The sequence below is a fragment of the Ostrea edulis genome, chromosome 5 (assembly GCF_947568905.1).
Source record: "Ostrea edulis chromosome 5, xbOstEdul1.1, whole genome shotgun sequence".
NCBI lineage: Eukaryota > Metazoa > Mollusca > Bivalvia > Ostreida > Ostreidae > Ostrea > Ostrea edulis.
In genome coordinates, this window is record NC_079168.1 from 69956842 (window position 1) to 69973770 (window position 16929).

At 38.6% G+C, this 16929-nt stretch overlaps 1 protein-coding gene across 2 annotated transcripts in view; it reads left to right on the plus strand.

The window, feature by feature from the left end:
• LOC125650574 (echinoderm microtubule-associated protein-like 6) overlaps nt 1–16929 on the plus strand; it is a 48951-nt gene that overhangs the window by 17921 nt on the left and 14101 nt on the right. For both annotated transcript variants that reach the window (XM_056165363.1, XM_056165365.1), the window contains exons 15-26: nt 700–800; nt 1225–1427; nt 2497–2736; nt 3076–3277; nt 3621–3713; nt 4425–4556; nt 6322–6587; nt 6799–7000; nt 11142–11262; nt 11949–12045; nt 14750–14879; nt 15814–16086. In XM_056165363.1, coding sequence (XP_056021338.1) covers nt 700–800; nt 1225–1427; nt 2497–2736; nt 3076–3277; nt 3621–3713; nt 4425–4556; nt 6322–6587; nt 6799–7000; nt 11142–11262; nt 11949–12045; nt 14750–14879; nt 15814–16086 — 2060 coding nt within the window. The remainder of the gene's footprint in view (nt 1–699; nt 801–1224; nt 1428–2496; nt 2737–3075; nt 3278–3620; nt 3714–4424; nt 4557–6321; nt 6588–6798; nt 7001–11141; nt 11263–11948; nt 12046–14749; nt 14880–15813; nt 16087–16929) is intronic.

Below are 16929 nucleotides of genomic sequence, written 5' to 3' on the forward strand. Positions count from 1 at the left end.
CCCCACCCCCAAAAACAAAACACATCAGTTGATGGAAAGACATTTACCAAAAAAAAACATCAGCTGATGGAAAGACATTTACCAAAAAAAAACCCTGTAAGTGTATACTGGGAAGAAATAGGTTTCATAACATGCTCATTAGTTACCAGTTTTTTTAAACTCTCCTTCCTCTATTTTTTGAAGTTTCAAGAGACACTCAGCAAGTCTCATTTCTCTTGAAATCTGAGGTGGCCGAGTGGTTAGAGCATTGCGCTCAAAATCACATGGCCTTTCACCTCTGGTCGGTGCAGGTTTGAATCCTGCTCACACCGGTAAGTGAGAAAGTTTCCCAGTTTACTTTCGGAAGGTCAGTGGTCTCTTCCCAGGTACATTGGATCTGGGTTCTCTCTTCCACCAATAAAAACTGGGCGCCACCAGATAACTGAAAAATTGTTTAATGTGGCGGAAAACAGCAAACAATCATTCAAACAATCTTGAAGTTTGAAAAAATCCAGGTATTAACTCAAACTGGTTATGGAATCAATGTCTATCGGTTATGTTTGTATTCCATAAAATCATCTATAGACGAGAAATATTCACGAGTATGAGGATCTCGTAATTAAAGCAAAAATTTCTCGCTCATAAAAATATGTTGGTTTACAGTATTTAGATGCACGGTACAAAATTTGTATGCACATGAAATTTGAATTTACTTTGCAGGGGCCATAAAGATAAAATATTTGTCATCAAGTGGAATCCATTTGAAGCCAATAAGCTGATCACTGTAGGAGTGAAACACATCAAGTTCTGGACTCAAGCAGGCAAGGAAAGAATTCATCTGTCTGTACATGTAGAATTGACACAAAACTAAGTTATTAAGGGCACTGGATACAAACAAAAATATGGATGCATGGGTCGATATATATTTTTTTGGCTTAGTTTGATTGTAATAAGTACAAATATAATATTCCTGAAAAGTAAAGGATTAGTAAATTATCTGTGATGTTCAAAAGTTGAAATATATTACCCCTCCTTATATACCTCTATATAAATTCACCCCATTGTTTTGGGTTTTTTTTTTTTACTTAATTAAGAAATCAGGAGAATATGGAATATGGAATGTACCATATAGTATTACTTTTAAAAAAAAACCCATAGATTTAGTTTTTATTTTCATGATTTTGGGGGAAAAAATTGTTTGTAGCAAGTATTTTTGAAGCATTGTTCAATCTTTCCCGTTTTCAGGTGGTGGTTTCACTTCTACACGCGGCACGTTTGGTAACGTATCCAAGTCCTGTGATATGCTGTGTGTGGCATTCGGGAAGGCAGCAGACATCAGCTTCTCGGGCGGTAGTGACGGCAACGTTTTCATCTGGAAAGATTCCACGCTGCAGAAGTCAGTCAAAGCACACGAGGGGCCACTATTCGCTATGCATTCTCTGGACAAGGTGAGGCTCTATGTTAATTTTCAGTTTCTCAGCACGCGAGGGGCCACTCTTTGCTATGCATTCTCTGGACAAAGTGAGGCTCCATGTTAATTTTCAGTTTCTCAGCACACAAGGGGCCACTATTCTCTATGCATTCTCTGAGCAAGGTGAGGCGCATGTTAATTTTCAGTTTCTCAGCACACGAAGGGCCACTCTTTGCTATGCATTCTCAGGACAAGGTGAGGCTCATGTTAATTTTCATTTTCTCAGCACATGAGGGGCCACTCTTCACTATGCATTCTCTGGACAAGGTGAGACTCCTTTTAATTTTCAGTTTCTCAGCACACGAGGGGCCACTCTTCTCTATGCATTCTCTGGACAAGGTGAGGCGCATGTTAATTTTCATTTTCTCAGCACACGAGGGGCCACTCTTCGCTATGCATTCTCTGGACAAGGTGAGACTCATTTTAATTTTCAGTTTCTCAGCACACGAGGGGCCACTATTCTCTATGCATTCTCTGGACAAGGTGAGGCTCATGTTAATTTTCATTTTCTCAGCACACGAGGGGCCACTATTCGCTATGCATTCTCTGGACAAGGTGAGACTTATGTTAATTTTCAGTTTTCAGCATGGAATATAAATGATACTTCCTGTTTAGGTGTACTGCGGTGTCATCAGTTTATTTTAATAGCAATATTCCTTGTTTTCCTTGTTGTACCAGACCACAAAATCTATGCTCAACGAATTTTAATATTTCCTTGTAAGGAGAGAACGTTGAGTGGCATTCCTTGGAAATGAGTAACATCAAAACATCAACAAATCCACAAAATTTGATACCCAAAAATCAATGAAAGCACCAGACATGAGTATCTACTTGTAGAGATATAGTGTAAAAAATTTAGATTTTTATTTGACATTTAAAACTGGTGTTGATAAGCTCAGTATATTTTCAAAGGTTCAAAGCATTCTCTGACATGGGTATCAATTCAACTTCAGGGCCAGTTTTTATTGTCTTTGAATCCTGCTTGAAATATTTTTAAGAGACACAAGTTGAACTGCACAATCTCTGAATTGTTTTTTTTTTCCCAGGGTTTCGTGACAGGGGGTAAGGACGGAATGATCGGCCTGTGGGACGATCAGTTTGAGCGGTGTCTGAAGCAGTACTACATCAAGAAGTCGGGAATCGAACAGACCTCCAAGGGAGTACTGATGAAAGATTTACCAGCGATCAGGGCCATCGTTCTAGGTCATGGCAAAATCCTTGTGGGAACCAAAAATGGGGAGGTTTTGGAAGTGGATAAAGGGGGACCCATGACACTTCTGACCCAGGTACAGCAAAGGGAATCTTGAGCTGTTTATCATCTACAGTTTTAAAGATTTTCATCTTTTATATGCTATGATAAAAACCATTTATGATAAAATTGCTTACTGTGAAACACACTGAATGAACATCAAATTGCCATGGATATCAAAGCAATAGAACTTTAGGTGGATGTGATAAACATCTTTCCCAGTATTTGAGGGTAATGTCACACATGACCATTAAACAGTTTTATTAAATGCTATTTGATAGGTAAAATTTCATACTTTTCACTCCTCAGAAGTAAGCACTTCAGGCACTGAATGACAGAAAAGATGGAATATTTTCATTATCTCACAATTTTGTAGGGTCACATGCAGGGAGAGCTTTGGGGGTTAGGGATGCATCCCACCCAGCAGTTCTGTGCCACAGTGAGTGATGATAAGACCCTCAGGGTGTGGGACTTGAGATCTGACCACAGAATGGTCAGCTACAAAATCCTGAAGCAGGCGGGCCGAAGTGTAGGCTTCTCATCAGATGGAAAATTCCTGGCTGTTGGGCTTAAAGATGGTAAAATACTACATATTTTCAATGTACTGTACTTTTTCAGAATGGTAGCAATACATGATACAGAATTGTACTCTGTAAGAGTTCATAGTTTGGAGAAGAGGCTACATTGCCTAATATTTTTCAGTGATATATCGGTTATACTGCACAAAATAATAGAGATTAATTTCAGGTGACTGGGTTATAATTCAGTTTTAAGGATTGTTATAATTTGATGTGGTATAATTTGACATTTTACAGGGAGTTTTATGTGAATGTTACAATTTGATGTGGTATAATTTGACATTTTACAGGGAGTTTTATGTGAATGTTATAATTTGATGTGGTATAATTTGACATTTTACAGGGAGTTTTATTGTTGTAAATGCTGCCAATATGGAGGAGGTGATATCTTTTCATCACAGGAAAGAGGAAATCTCAGACATCAAATTCTCCCCAGGTAAATTATTGAAATGTTATACAGACAAAGTATGTAAACTCTTAAAAGTCATCTTAGTTTTATATGTACATGTGTTTGAGTTGTTTTACGTTCATGTACAGAGTAGTTAGTTTTTACTACTATTTACATGTATATACAATGTAGTTGTAAAGAACTGATTATTCAGCTTGATAGTTTTATATTGTGGACCAATATTTTTATGTCACCTGTGAAGTATAGTGACACTTGGGATTACTTTGTCCATTGTGTCACACGTTGACTGGGTCTGTCGCACGGTGACTGGGTCTGTCGCACGGTGACTCGGTCTGTTGCACGGTGACTGGTCCATCGCACGGTGACTCGGTCTGTCGCACGGTGACTGGGTCTGTCGCACGGTGACTAGGTCTGTCGCACGGTGACTCGGTCCGTCGCACGGTGACTGGGTCTGTCGCACGGTAGCTCGATCTGTCGCACAGTGACTCGGTCTGTCGCACGGTGACTCGGTCCGTTGCATGGTGACTCGGTCCGTCGCATGGTGACTCGGTCCGTCGCACGGTGACTGGGTCTGTCGCACGGTGACTTAATCTGTCCCAGGGTAACTCGGTCTGTGGCACGGTGACCTGGTCTGTCCCATGGTGACTTGGCTGAACACTGTTGTATGTGTACAGTATTGTGTTGTTGCTTATGAGCCTCTTGTTATCTAGCACATCATATGGTGATTTACAATTTCAGAGGAAGGGAAGTACCTAGCTGTGGCCTCCCATGACAATTTTGTGGACATCTACAACGTGTTGAGTAAGAAGAGAGTGGGCACTTGTAAGGCAGCATCCAGTTACATCACGCACGTCGACTGGGACAATACAGGTAAATAACATCACGCATGTCGACTGGGACAATACAGGTAAGTAACATGTCGACTGGGACAATACAGGTAAATAACATGTTGACTGGGACAATACAGGTAAAAAAACATGTTCACTGGGACAAACAGGTAAATAACATGTTGACTGGGACAATACAGGTAAATAACATGTCGACTGGGACAATACAGGTAAATAACATGTCGACTGGGACAATACAGGTAAATAACATGTCGACTGGGACAATACAGGTAAATAACATGTCGACTGGGACAATACAGGTAAACAACATGTCGACTGGGACAATACAGGTAAATAACATGTCGACTGGGACAATACAGGTAAATAACATGTCGACTGGGACAATACAGGTAAATAACATGTCGACTGGGACAATACAGGTAAATAACATGTCGACTGGGACAATACAGGTAAATAACATGTCGACTGGGACAATACAGGTAAAAAACATGTCGACTGGGACAAACAGGTAAATAACATGTCGACTGGGACAATACGGGTAAATAACATGTCGACTGGGACAATACGGGTAAATAACATGTCGACTGGGACAATACGGGTAAATAACATGTCGACTGGAACAATACGGGTAAATAACATGTTGACTGGGACAATACGGGTAAATAACATGTCGACTGGGACAATACGGGTAAATAACATGTCGACTGGGACAATACGGGTAAATAACATGTCGACTGGGACAATACGGGTAAATAACATGTCGACTGGGACAAAACGGGTAAATAACATGTCGACTGGGACAAAACGGGTAAATAACATGTCGACTGGGACAAAACGGGTAAATAACATGTCGACTGGGACAATACAGGTAAATAACATGTTGACTGGGACAATACAGGTAAATAACATGTTGACTGGGACAATACAGGTAAATAACATGTTGACTGGGACAAAACAAGTAAATAACATCATGCACGTCGACTTGGACAAAACAGGTAAATAACATGTTGACTGGGACAAAACAGGTAAATAACATGTCGACTGGGACAATACAGGTAAATAACATGTTGACTGGGACAATACAGGTAAATAACATGTTGACTGGGACAATACAGGTAAATAACATGTTGACTGGGACAATACAGGTAAATAACATCATGCACGTCGACTGGGACAAAACAGGTAAATAACATGACATTATTATAAGGTGGTTTGGTACAATGATGTGTGCAGGATATCTAGTTGTATCTGATGGCAGTGTTAAATACAGTTACAACAATAAAGAATCAGAAATAGGTTGTTTCTTTTTGTAATTTATCAAGAGTTTGCTTTTAACAAATCCATGCTTTTTATGAAGTGATATCTATTTCCTTTGAGAGGAAAATAATGAAAAATTTATTGGATATAATGAAGTATGGTTATATTGAACTGTTTTTCACTGGAGGTTCCCTATAATGGTGTTTTACTGTAACAAAGTTTGTTTAGGCCAATTCAACTTTAAAATTGATAGATTATCATCCCCGCCCGCCCTTCAAAAATTGGCCCACCTCATCCGCCCCATACTTTTTCGTGACCCTGGATGATAATCTACTAATTAAGTTGAATTGGCCTTATAATGAAGTGTTTTCCACTGTCCCTGGAGGTTCACTATAACCGTATTTTAATATAACAAAGTTTGTTTATAATGAATTGTTTTCCCTGGCCCTGGAGGTTTGCTATAACCATGTTTTACTGTATACTTCATACACATACAAATAAAGTAATTTCCAGACTTATTGTTTTTACAGGGAGGTTACTGATGGTGAATACAGGAGCAAAGGAACAGTTATTTTACGAGGCACCTCGTGGTAAGAGATTGACTCTCAGTAACTCTGAGGTCGAGAAAATTGACTGGACAACATGGACCAGTGTTCTCGGAAAGACGTGTGAGGGGGTGTGGCCACCAAAGAGTGACATCACTGATGTGAATGCCACGTCACTGTCCAAGGACAAACAGCTGCTGGCCACTGGGGACGACTTCGGATTTGTCAAACTGTTCCAATATCCAGTGAAGGTCAGTCCTCATGGAAATTTTATTTGGAGGTTTTGAAAATTTAAAAGTTTCCATGAAATTGCTGTTTAATATGAAAGACTAACATACATGCACTATATGTGACATATAGTAATGATATTGTGCAGTTGTAACATTTTTCTGTTCAGAATAGCATTGTTGCCTTGAAGTGGAGGTATATCATAAGTAATGTGTTGTATTTAAAACTTTTAAGGGAAAGTTTGCCAAACACAAGCGATATGTAGGTCATTCGGCCCACGTAACGAATGTCCGGTGGTCATCTGATGACAAGCTCCTGGTGTCGGCCGGCGGTGCTGATACAGCGGTGATGGTGTGGCAGTGTAGCTCAGCGGCAGACAGGAATACAGCGTGTGGTGAAAGTGACGACTCCGACACAGATTCAGAGGAAGAAGGAGGTACTGTAGATCTTGGACTAGTCGGAACAGAATTCTGTTGTTCCTTGTGTGTGGTAGATCTTGAGTTTTTGGATTATTATAGCTAACAGGAACAGAATTCTGTTGTTCCTTGTGTCTGGTAGATTTTGAGTTCTTGGATTATAGGAATCACTCTGTCTCTCTGTCTGTCTGTCTGTGCAGATTCGTGTCTGGGCCATAACTTCTTTGTTCTTTGACTTAGGCATACCATATTTGGCACACAGGTGGATCACCATGAGACGATGTGTCGAGTACCTTCATGACCTCTATATGACCTTGACCTCAAGGTCAAAATTAAAGGTTTTTTACAATGGATTCGTGTCCGGGCCATAACTTCTTTGTTCTTTGACATAGGCGTACTATATTTGACACATGAGTGTATCACCATGAGACGATGTGTCATGTACCTTCATGACCTCCATATGACCTTGACCTCAAGGTCAAAATTAAAGGTTTTTACAATGGATTTGTGTCAGGGCCATGACTTCTTTGTTCTTTGACATAGGCATACCATATTTGACACATGAGTGTATCACCATGAGACGATGTGTCATGTACCTTCATGACCTCCATATGACCTTGACCTCAAGGTCAAAATTAAAGGTTTTTACAATGGATTCGTGTCGGGGCCATGACTTCTTTGTCTTTTGACATAGGCATACCATATTTGACACATGAGTGTATCACCATGAGACGATGTGTCATGTACCTTCATGACCTCCATATGACCTTGACCTCAATGTCAAAATTAAAGGTTTTTACAATGGATTCGTGTGAGGGTCATGACTTCTTTGTTCTTTGACATAGGCATACCATATTTATGCCCCCCTTTGAAAAAGAGGGGGCATATTGTTTTGCACCTGTCGGTCGGTCGGTCGGTCTGTAGACCACGTGTTGTCCGCTCAATATCTTGAGAACCATTCACTTGATGATAATGATATTTCATATGTGGGTTAGTTATGAGTAGAAGAGGATCCCTATTGTTTTTCAGGTCAAAAGGTCAAAGGTCAAGGGTCAATCTACTCTGGATATAGGAATAAAATGTCCGCTCAATATCTTGAGAACCCTTTGCTTGAAAGACATCAAACTTGGCACACTGGTACATCCTAAGGAGTAGATGACCCCTATTGATTTTGAGGTCACATGGTCAAAGGTCAAGGGCCAAACTGGGCATAGGAATATACTGACCATTCAGTGTCTAGAGAACCCTTTGCTTGACAGACATCAAACTTGGTATGCCAGTACATCTTCAGAAGAAGATGACCCCCATTGATTTTGAGGTCACATGGTCAAAGGTCAAGGGTCAAACTAGACATAGGAATATACTGTCCGCTCAATATCTTCAGAACCCTTTGCTTGACAGACATCAAACTTGGTACACTGGTACGTCTTCAAGAGAAGATGACCCCTATTGATTTTGAGGTCACATGGTCAAAGGTCAAGGGTCAAACTGGACTTAAGAATATAATGTCTGCTCAATATCTTGAGAACCCTTTGCTTGACAGACATCAAACTTAGTACACTGGTATATCTTCAGGGGAAGATGACTCCTATTGATTTTGAGGTCACATGATCAAAGGTCAAGGGTCAAACTAGACATGGAAATATACTGTCCGCTCAATATCTTGAGAACCCTTTGCTTGACAGACATCAAACTTGGTAAACTGGTACATCTTCAAGAGAAGATGACCCCTATTGATTTTGAGGTCACATGGTCAAGGGTCAAACTGGACATAGGAATATACTGCCCGCTCAATATCTTGAGAACCCTTTGCTTGACAGACATCAAACTTGGTACACTGGTACGTCTCTAGGAGAAGATAACCCCTATTGATTTTGAGGTCACATGGTCAAAGGTCAAGGGTCAAACTGGACATAGAAATATACTGTTCGGTCAATATCTTGAGAACCCTTTGCTTGAGAGACATCAAACTTGGTACACTGGTACGTCTTCAGGAGAAGATAACCCCTATTGATTTTGAGGTCACATGGTCAAAGGTCAAGGGTCAAACTGGACATAAGAATATACTGTCCGTTCAATATCTTGAGAACCCTTTGCTTGACAGACATCAAACTTGGTACACTGGTACATCTTCAGGAGAAGATGATCCCTATTGATTTTGATTTCACATGTTTAAAGGTCAAGGGTCAACCTGGACATTGGAATATACTGTCCGCTCAATATCTTGAGAACCCTTTGCTTGACAGACATCAAACTAAGTACAGTGGTGTATATTCAGGAGGAGATGACTCCTATTGATTTTGAGGTCACATGGTCAAAGGTCAAACTGAACATAGTAATATACTGTCCACTCAATATCTTGATAACCTTTTTGCTTGACGGACATCAAACTTAGTACACTGGTACATTTTCAGGAGAAGACGACCCATATTGATTTTGAGGTCAAAAGTCAATTGTTGAACTGGACATAGTAATATCTTGTTTCCTATATTTTAAGAATTGTTTGCTTGATTGACACCAAACTTGGTACACTGGTACAGCATAAGGCGTAGATGACCCATATTGTTATTTAGGTCACATGGTCAATTCACTCTTGACATAGGAAGATATTGTCTGCTCAATATTTTGAATTGATGATACTACTATCAATTAAATGATGTGTGTGTGTATAACCCTTTTCAATTGTGCACCATGGGGGGGGGGCATATGTGTTTTACAAACATCTCTTGTTGACACATGAGTGTATCACCATGAGACGATGTGTCATGTACCTTCATGACCTCCATATGACCTTGACCTCAAGGTCAAAATTAAAGGTTTTTACAATGGATTCGTGTCGGGGCCATGACTTCTTTGTCCTTTGACATAGGCATACCATATTTGACACATGAGTGTATCACCATGAGACAATATGTCATGTACCTTCATGACCTCCATATGACCTTGACCTCAATGTCAAAATTAAAGGTTTTTACAATGGATTCGTGTCGGGGCCATGACTTCTTTGTTCTTTGACATAGGCATACCATATTTGACACATGAGTGTATCACCATGAGATGATGTGTCATGTACCTTCATGACCTCTTTATGACCTTGACCTTTGATCTCAAGGTCAAAATTTTCGGTTTATAGCATGGATTTGTGTTCGGACTATATCTTCCATTTTCTTCCACAAAGGCATACCATATTTTTACACTCAGGAAAGAGGTAATTTATATCTATTAATAACACCCTTTGGGAGATTGGGGTAAGGGGGGGGGGGGGTATTCTTAGTGAGCATTGTTTTCAGTACCTCTTGTTATAGCTAACAGGAACAGAATTCTGTTGTTCCTTGTGTGTGGTAGAGCTTAAGTTCTTGGATTATTATAGCTAACAGGAACAGAATTCTGTTGGTCCATGCGTGTGGTAGATCTTGAGTTCTTGAGTCATTACAGTTGTGTGGAAAGTTAAAGTAGAGAAGTAAACACAGCTTTGTTATTTCTTTGTTTATCATCAGAGCATACCTGTGTTTAATAGATACCGTGTATTCCCATTGTCTGATAGACACGGCATATTCCCATTGTTTAACAGACACAGCATATTCCCATTGTCTAATAGACACGGCATATTCCCATTGTCTAATAGACCCAGCATATTCCCATTGTCTAATAGACACGGCATATTCCCATTGTTTAATAGACACAGCATATTCCCATTGTTTAACAGACACGGCATATTCCCATTGTCTAATAGACACAGTGTATTCCCATTGTTTAATAGACACGGCATATTCCCATTGTTTAACAGACATGGCATATTCCCATTGTCTAATAGACAAAGCATTTTCCCATTGTCTAATAGACACAACATATTCCCATTGTCTAATAGACACAGCATATTCCCATTGTCTAATAGACACAGCGTATTCCCATTGTCTAATAGACACAGCGTATTCCCATTGTCTATTAGACACAGCATATTCCCATTGTCTAATATGACAGTGATGTTGATATTATTTATTAATCATCAGGTTACGACATTGATTTTGTTACAGGCTACGGCAGTGATGTTGATATTTATTTATTAATAATCAGGTTACGACAGTGATGTTGATATTTATTTATTTATTAATCATCAAGTTACAACAGTGATGTTAATATTATTTATTTATTAATAATCAGGTTATGACAGTGATGTTGAACGTGAGAAGAATATGGATTACAACACTAAGATATATATCAACCCAATCAGGGAGAAGGAGGGCACAAAACCACACCTACAGGAACATGCAGAATTGGAAAAGTAAGTCTGTCTATAGAGATGGAGAAGTAAGTCTGATTATAGAGATGGAGAAGTAAGTCTGTCTATAGAGGTGGAGAAGTAAGTCTGTCTACAGAGGTGGAGAAGTCTGTCTACAGAGGTGGAGAAGTAAGTCTGTCTATAGAGGTGGAGAAGTCTGTCTACAGAGATGGAGAAGTCTGTCTGTAGAGGTAGAGAAGTAAGTCTGTCTATAGAGGTGGAGAAGTAAGTCTGTCTACAGAGATGGAGAAGTAAGTCTGTCTATAGAGGTGGAGAAGTAAGTCTGTCTACAGAGATGGAGAAGTCTGTCTACAGAGGTGGAGAAGTAAGTCTGTCTACAGAGATGGAGAAGTCTGTCTACAGAGGTGGAGAAGTAAGTCTGTCTATAGAGGTGGAGAAGTCTGTCTACAGAGATGTAGAAGTCTGTCTACAGAGGTGGAGAAGTAAGTCTGTCTACAGAAGTGGAGAAGTCTGTCTACAGAGGTGGTGAAGTAAGTCTGTCTACAGAGGTGGAGAAGTAAGTCTGTTTGGAGAAGTCTGCCTACAGTGTGGAGAAGTCTGCCTACAGAAAATTCCCCGACTCGGTGAGAGGCAGAATCTATGGACATAGTTTTTTTTAAATTTTAGTCAAGTTACAAAACAATGTGGTTATAGACTTATTTATATTTTGCTGTAATTTGATTTGACAGACCCAGTGTCAGCAGAAATGCACCGGTTCCTCCCAAAGTGCAGCGGGCAGAAATACCCACCACCGGTTCTAAACGCAAGAAGATCACCCCAGTCAATGTAAGATAAGATTACCCCAGTCAATGTAAGATAAGATTACCCCAGTCAATGTAAGATAAGATTACCCCGGTCAATGTAAGATAAGATTACCCCAGTCAATGTAAGATAAGATTACTCCAGTCAATGTAAGATAAGATTACCCCGGTCAATGTAAGATAAGATTACCCCAGTCAATATAAGATAAGATTACCCCCAGTCAATGTAAGATAAGATTACCCCGGTCAATGTAAGATAAGATTACCCCCAGTCAATGTAAGATAAGATTACCCCGGTCAATGTAAGATAAGATTACCCCGGTCAATGTAAGATAAGATTGCCCCAGTCAATGTAAGATAAGATTACCCCAGTCAGTGTAAGATAAGATTACCCCAGTCAATGTAAGATAAGATTACCCCAGTCAATGTAAGATAAGATTACCCCAGTCATTGTAAGATAAGATTACCCCAGTCAATGTAAGATAAGATTAACCCGGTCAATGTAAGATAAGATTACCCCGGTCAATGTAAGATAAGATTACTCCAGTCAATGTAAGATAAGATTACCCCGGTCAATGTAAGATAAGATCGCCCCAGCCAATTTAAAGATTACCCCCAGTCAATGTAAGATAAGATTACTCCAGTCAATGTAAGATAAGATCGCCCCAGCCAATTTAAAGATTACCCCCAGTCAATGTAAGATAAGATTACCCCGGTCAATGTAAGATAAGATTACCCCGGTCAATGTAAGGTAGTATAGGGTTATTGAACTTATATTGGTGAATATTGGCACGAGTTGGCTTTAAAAATGCACGAGCTTGCGGGTGCATTTTGACATCCAACGAGTGCCAATATTCACCTATATAAGTTCAATAACCCTTTTATTATATAGCTAAAGTATTTAGTTGTTAAATTATATCCCTTTTCACTCAAACTACTCCAAAATAGACGAGAATTCATCAATATTGGCAGTGTGCAATAACAGCATGCATTTCTTAACTGTTCAATATTTAACCCGTCATTAATGCATGAAGCAAACTGATTTTGTAAATGGGGACCTCATAATTTATGTACTGTAAAACATTTTGCTTAAGTAAATATCAAATACAGTGAAACTTCTCTAAACCGGCCGGCTCTCGGACCGGAAAAAACGGCTGGTTTAGAGGGATGGCCGGTATACCGAGAATTTAGCAATTATAGACATTTTATCTCAATATTCACAAAGTAGGTACTGTTCACCTTGATCTGGTGATCTATGATCAATTATCGGTGGAGATTAAATTAGTCCGCTTGTACCTAAAGATAATTATGAATTACAAGAAATATTCTCGCTGAAATCATCTAATTTTAAACTAAAAATCTATAAAAGGATACATAAAGAAAACACAGAGGCCTATTATTGGAATCCTCTTACCTATTAAAACTCTGTTTACATTCATCGCTTATGTCATTAACAATTTTGTTTTGACGTTTTTAAAAAGTACAATAGTAAATACGAAATTGTAATTTGAATATTTCTTTGGAATTTTAAAAAGTCTATGGAAACCAAGAAAATTAATCTATCTTTTAATAATTATCATTAACAGTCATGGGTTTGTTCTTTATTAACTACCGCTTATATCCATACGAAAGTATGGTGAAACAATATGGCGTTTGATACGGTATTCATTCAATAATTTCCCAACTGTGTTTTACATTTTGTACAGAATTTGGAAGGGTCTCTTGGATTAGCTAAGTGTCAATTAACACCCTTGACAGCACAGGTAAACAATAGAAATTAAAGAGGCCAGTAGTGTTTTTCACACCTCCGATGGATAATTTCATACCTGGCCAGTTGGTCAGTCAATTTGCACACCTGGACGATCTTAATTAACCTTTGCCCAAGATTTTCTTGTCTTCAAAAAGTGGCCAGTATGTTAAGGGTAAATTACACATGTTTGTTAACAAATGTACTTTAAAAAGTGGCCGATGTCCGGTTTTCAGGGGTGGCCGGTTTTTTAAGACTTTCTTTGTAAGGAAATGTTAAGATTTCTGCCGGGACTTTGAAAATCGGCCGATATTCAGGGAGAACCGGTATTCTGAGGGGCCGGTTTGGAGAAGTTTCACTGTACCAGCTCTGTCAGATTCGAAGGACCGTCGTCTGCCATTTCGGCTTGTTTACGTCGTTACTGTAACGTCAATATTGAACGCTAGTACTCGGAATGTTTCGGGCGCATACAATTTACGCAATGCAAAGTTAGCGTTCAATAAATTCTCAGGATATTGAACACTAACATTCTCTAGATTTTATGCAGATTTTATATTAGACTATTTATTAGCTATATAATAATGTCCAATATCGACTGAACTACAGCTAAACAGCCACTATTTATGTTTATGTATCTACACTTCAATTAACAAATACTAGTACACTATAGATTTCTAAATATATTTGAGGAATTTAGTTTTATTTAGAAGCACCACTTGTGAAATAAAATTACTCGCTTTTATTCTTATATTGCTGAAATACATGTAAAAATTCCTGATCAACAGAGCACTCACAATTTCCTGTTCTCACAATTTACTGTGCGAGTTATTTTACAATATTAAGTACTCATGTAAAACAAGGAATTTACAGGATGTAACTAATTTACTATGAATTGATTATAAGCATTGATTTATGTAACTATGATTTATATAACTATTTATACAGTCTATTTTATTATTGGTTTTCCGTGTATTCTACACAGGATTTAAAGTTGGAGTATGTCCATGGTTACAGAGGATTCGACTCCAGAAATAATTTACACTTCATCAACGAAGGAGCCGACATAGTGTTTCATGCTGCCGGGGCAGGAATTGTTCAGAATCTGTCCACAGGTAACAGAAACTGTTGAGGGCAGGGATTGTTCAGAATCTGTCCTCAGGTAACAAAAACTGTCAGGGGCAGGGATTGTTCAGAATCTGTCCTCAAGTAACAAAAAAACTGTCAGGGGCAGGAATTGTTCAGAATCTGTCCTCAGGTAACAAAAACTGTCAGGGGCAGGGATTGTTCAGAATCTGTCCTCAGGTAACAAAAACTGTCAGGGGCAGGAATTGTTCAGAATCTGTCCTCAGGTAACAAAAACTGTCAGGGGCAGGGATTGTTCAGAATCTGTCCTCAGGTAACAAAAACTGTCAGGGACAGGGATTGTTCAGAATCTGTCCTCAGGTAACAAAAACTGTCAGGGGCAGGGATTGTTCAGAATCTGTCCTCAGGTAACAAAAACTGTCAGGGGCAGGAATTGTTCAGAATCTGTCCTCAGGTAACAAAAACTGTCAGGGGCAGGGATTGTTCAGAATCTGTCCTCAGGTAACAAAAACTGTCAGGGGCAGGAATTGTTCAGAATCTGTCCTCAGGTAACAAAAACTGTCAGGGGCAGGGATTGTTCAGAATCTGTCCGCAGGTAACAGAAACTGTCAGGGGCAGGAATTGTTCAGAATCTGTCAACAGGTAATAAAATGTCGGCCTTCTGTGTTTATCTTTAAATTGTCAGATGTTAAATGATGGATTAAAAGAACACTATACTGTATGTATGCTTTATATTTACAGTTGTTTTTGTAATTTTCATTTGCAGTTTTCATGATTGTATGGAAAATTTGATTTCATAGTAGTTAAAATCGAATTAAGTACTGATTGTTCTGTGTCTTCTCTGACTTTCATTGATCATTTCAATTCATTGTAAAATTAACTTTGAACAAATCTAAAAAGAAAACAAGATTTCAATGAAAAGTCTGCAATATATTGTAGTTGTTTTATATTTTTACCTTGTAGGAAATCAAAGTTTCTACTTGGAGCACACGGATGACATCATATGTTTAGCAGCCAATCAGCATAGCAAGTTCAAGAACATTGTAGCCTCAGGTCAAATTGGAAATCCTCCGTCCATTCATGTCTGGGATGCTGCCACCAAGGAGACCAAATCTATTCTAAGGGGAGGTCACTCTAGAGGAGTGTGTTCTGTGGATTTCTCGTGTAGTGGGAAATACATAGTGTCTGTAGACTTGGCTGATGATCATCAGATTGCTGTTTGGAGGTGGCAGGAAGGTAACGATAATGGCTTCTTAATCACAGGAAAATAATGAGTACTTTAATTGCAGGAAGTCATTGGAAAATAACTACTACATTAATGTGTAAACACTCCAAATTACAGATGTCTGTTGTTGGTTATCCAGCATTTCTGATAATATAGGTGTAATGAAGGTACAGACTGCATTTTTTATGCCCCCGTAATCGGAGATTCAGGAGCATAGAGTTTTTGGTCTGTCTCTGTTTGTTTGCAAAAACTTTAATCTTGGCCATATCTTTTGAACAATTGGTGCTAGGGCTTTCATAGTTTACATGTGTATTCCTTGTGATAAGACCTTTCTTTTGGTACCAAAACATTTTACCTTTTGACCTTGGAGTTTGACCTACTTTTGAAAACCTTAAATCTTGGCCATAACTTTTGAACAGTTAGTGCTAGGACTTTCATATTTTACATGTGTATTCCTTGCGACAAAATCTGTCTTTTGGTACCTAAACTTTTTACCTCTTGACCTTAAAGGGACTGGTTCACGATTTTTGAAAAAAAATATTTTTCATTTTTGATGTTAAACATTAAAAATATAACTGATTTAATAATGACAGCCAAAATTTTGAACTTCTGAACGCAAGAATAAAAGCAATATTTTAACCTTAAATCTGTGTTATGTAAACAAAGACTCGAGTCTTTTCATGTATACAAACAAACCAGTGAAATGTTAATTTTGTAATATAAAGCATCTTAATTTTGCATACTCACAAATTTTAACTTTTAGATGATACATTTTACCCAAAGAATGCTTGAAATGTGAAACATATAATAAACTTAGATCAATATCCATTTCTTTTGAAATTTCGTAAACAATA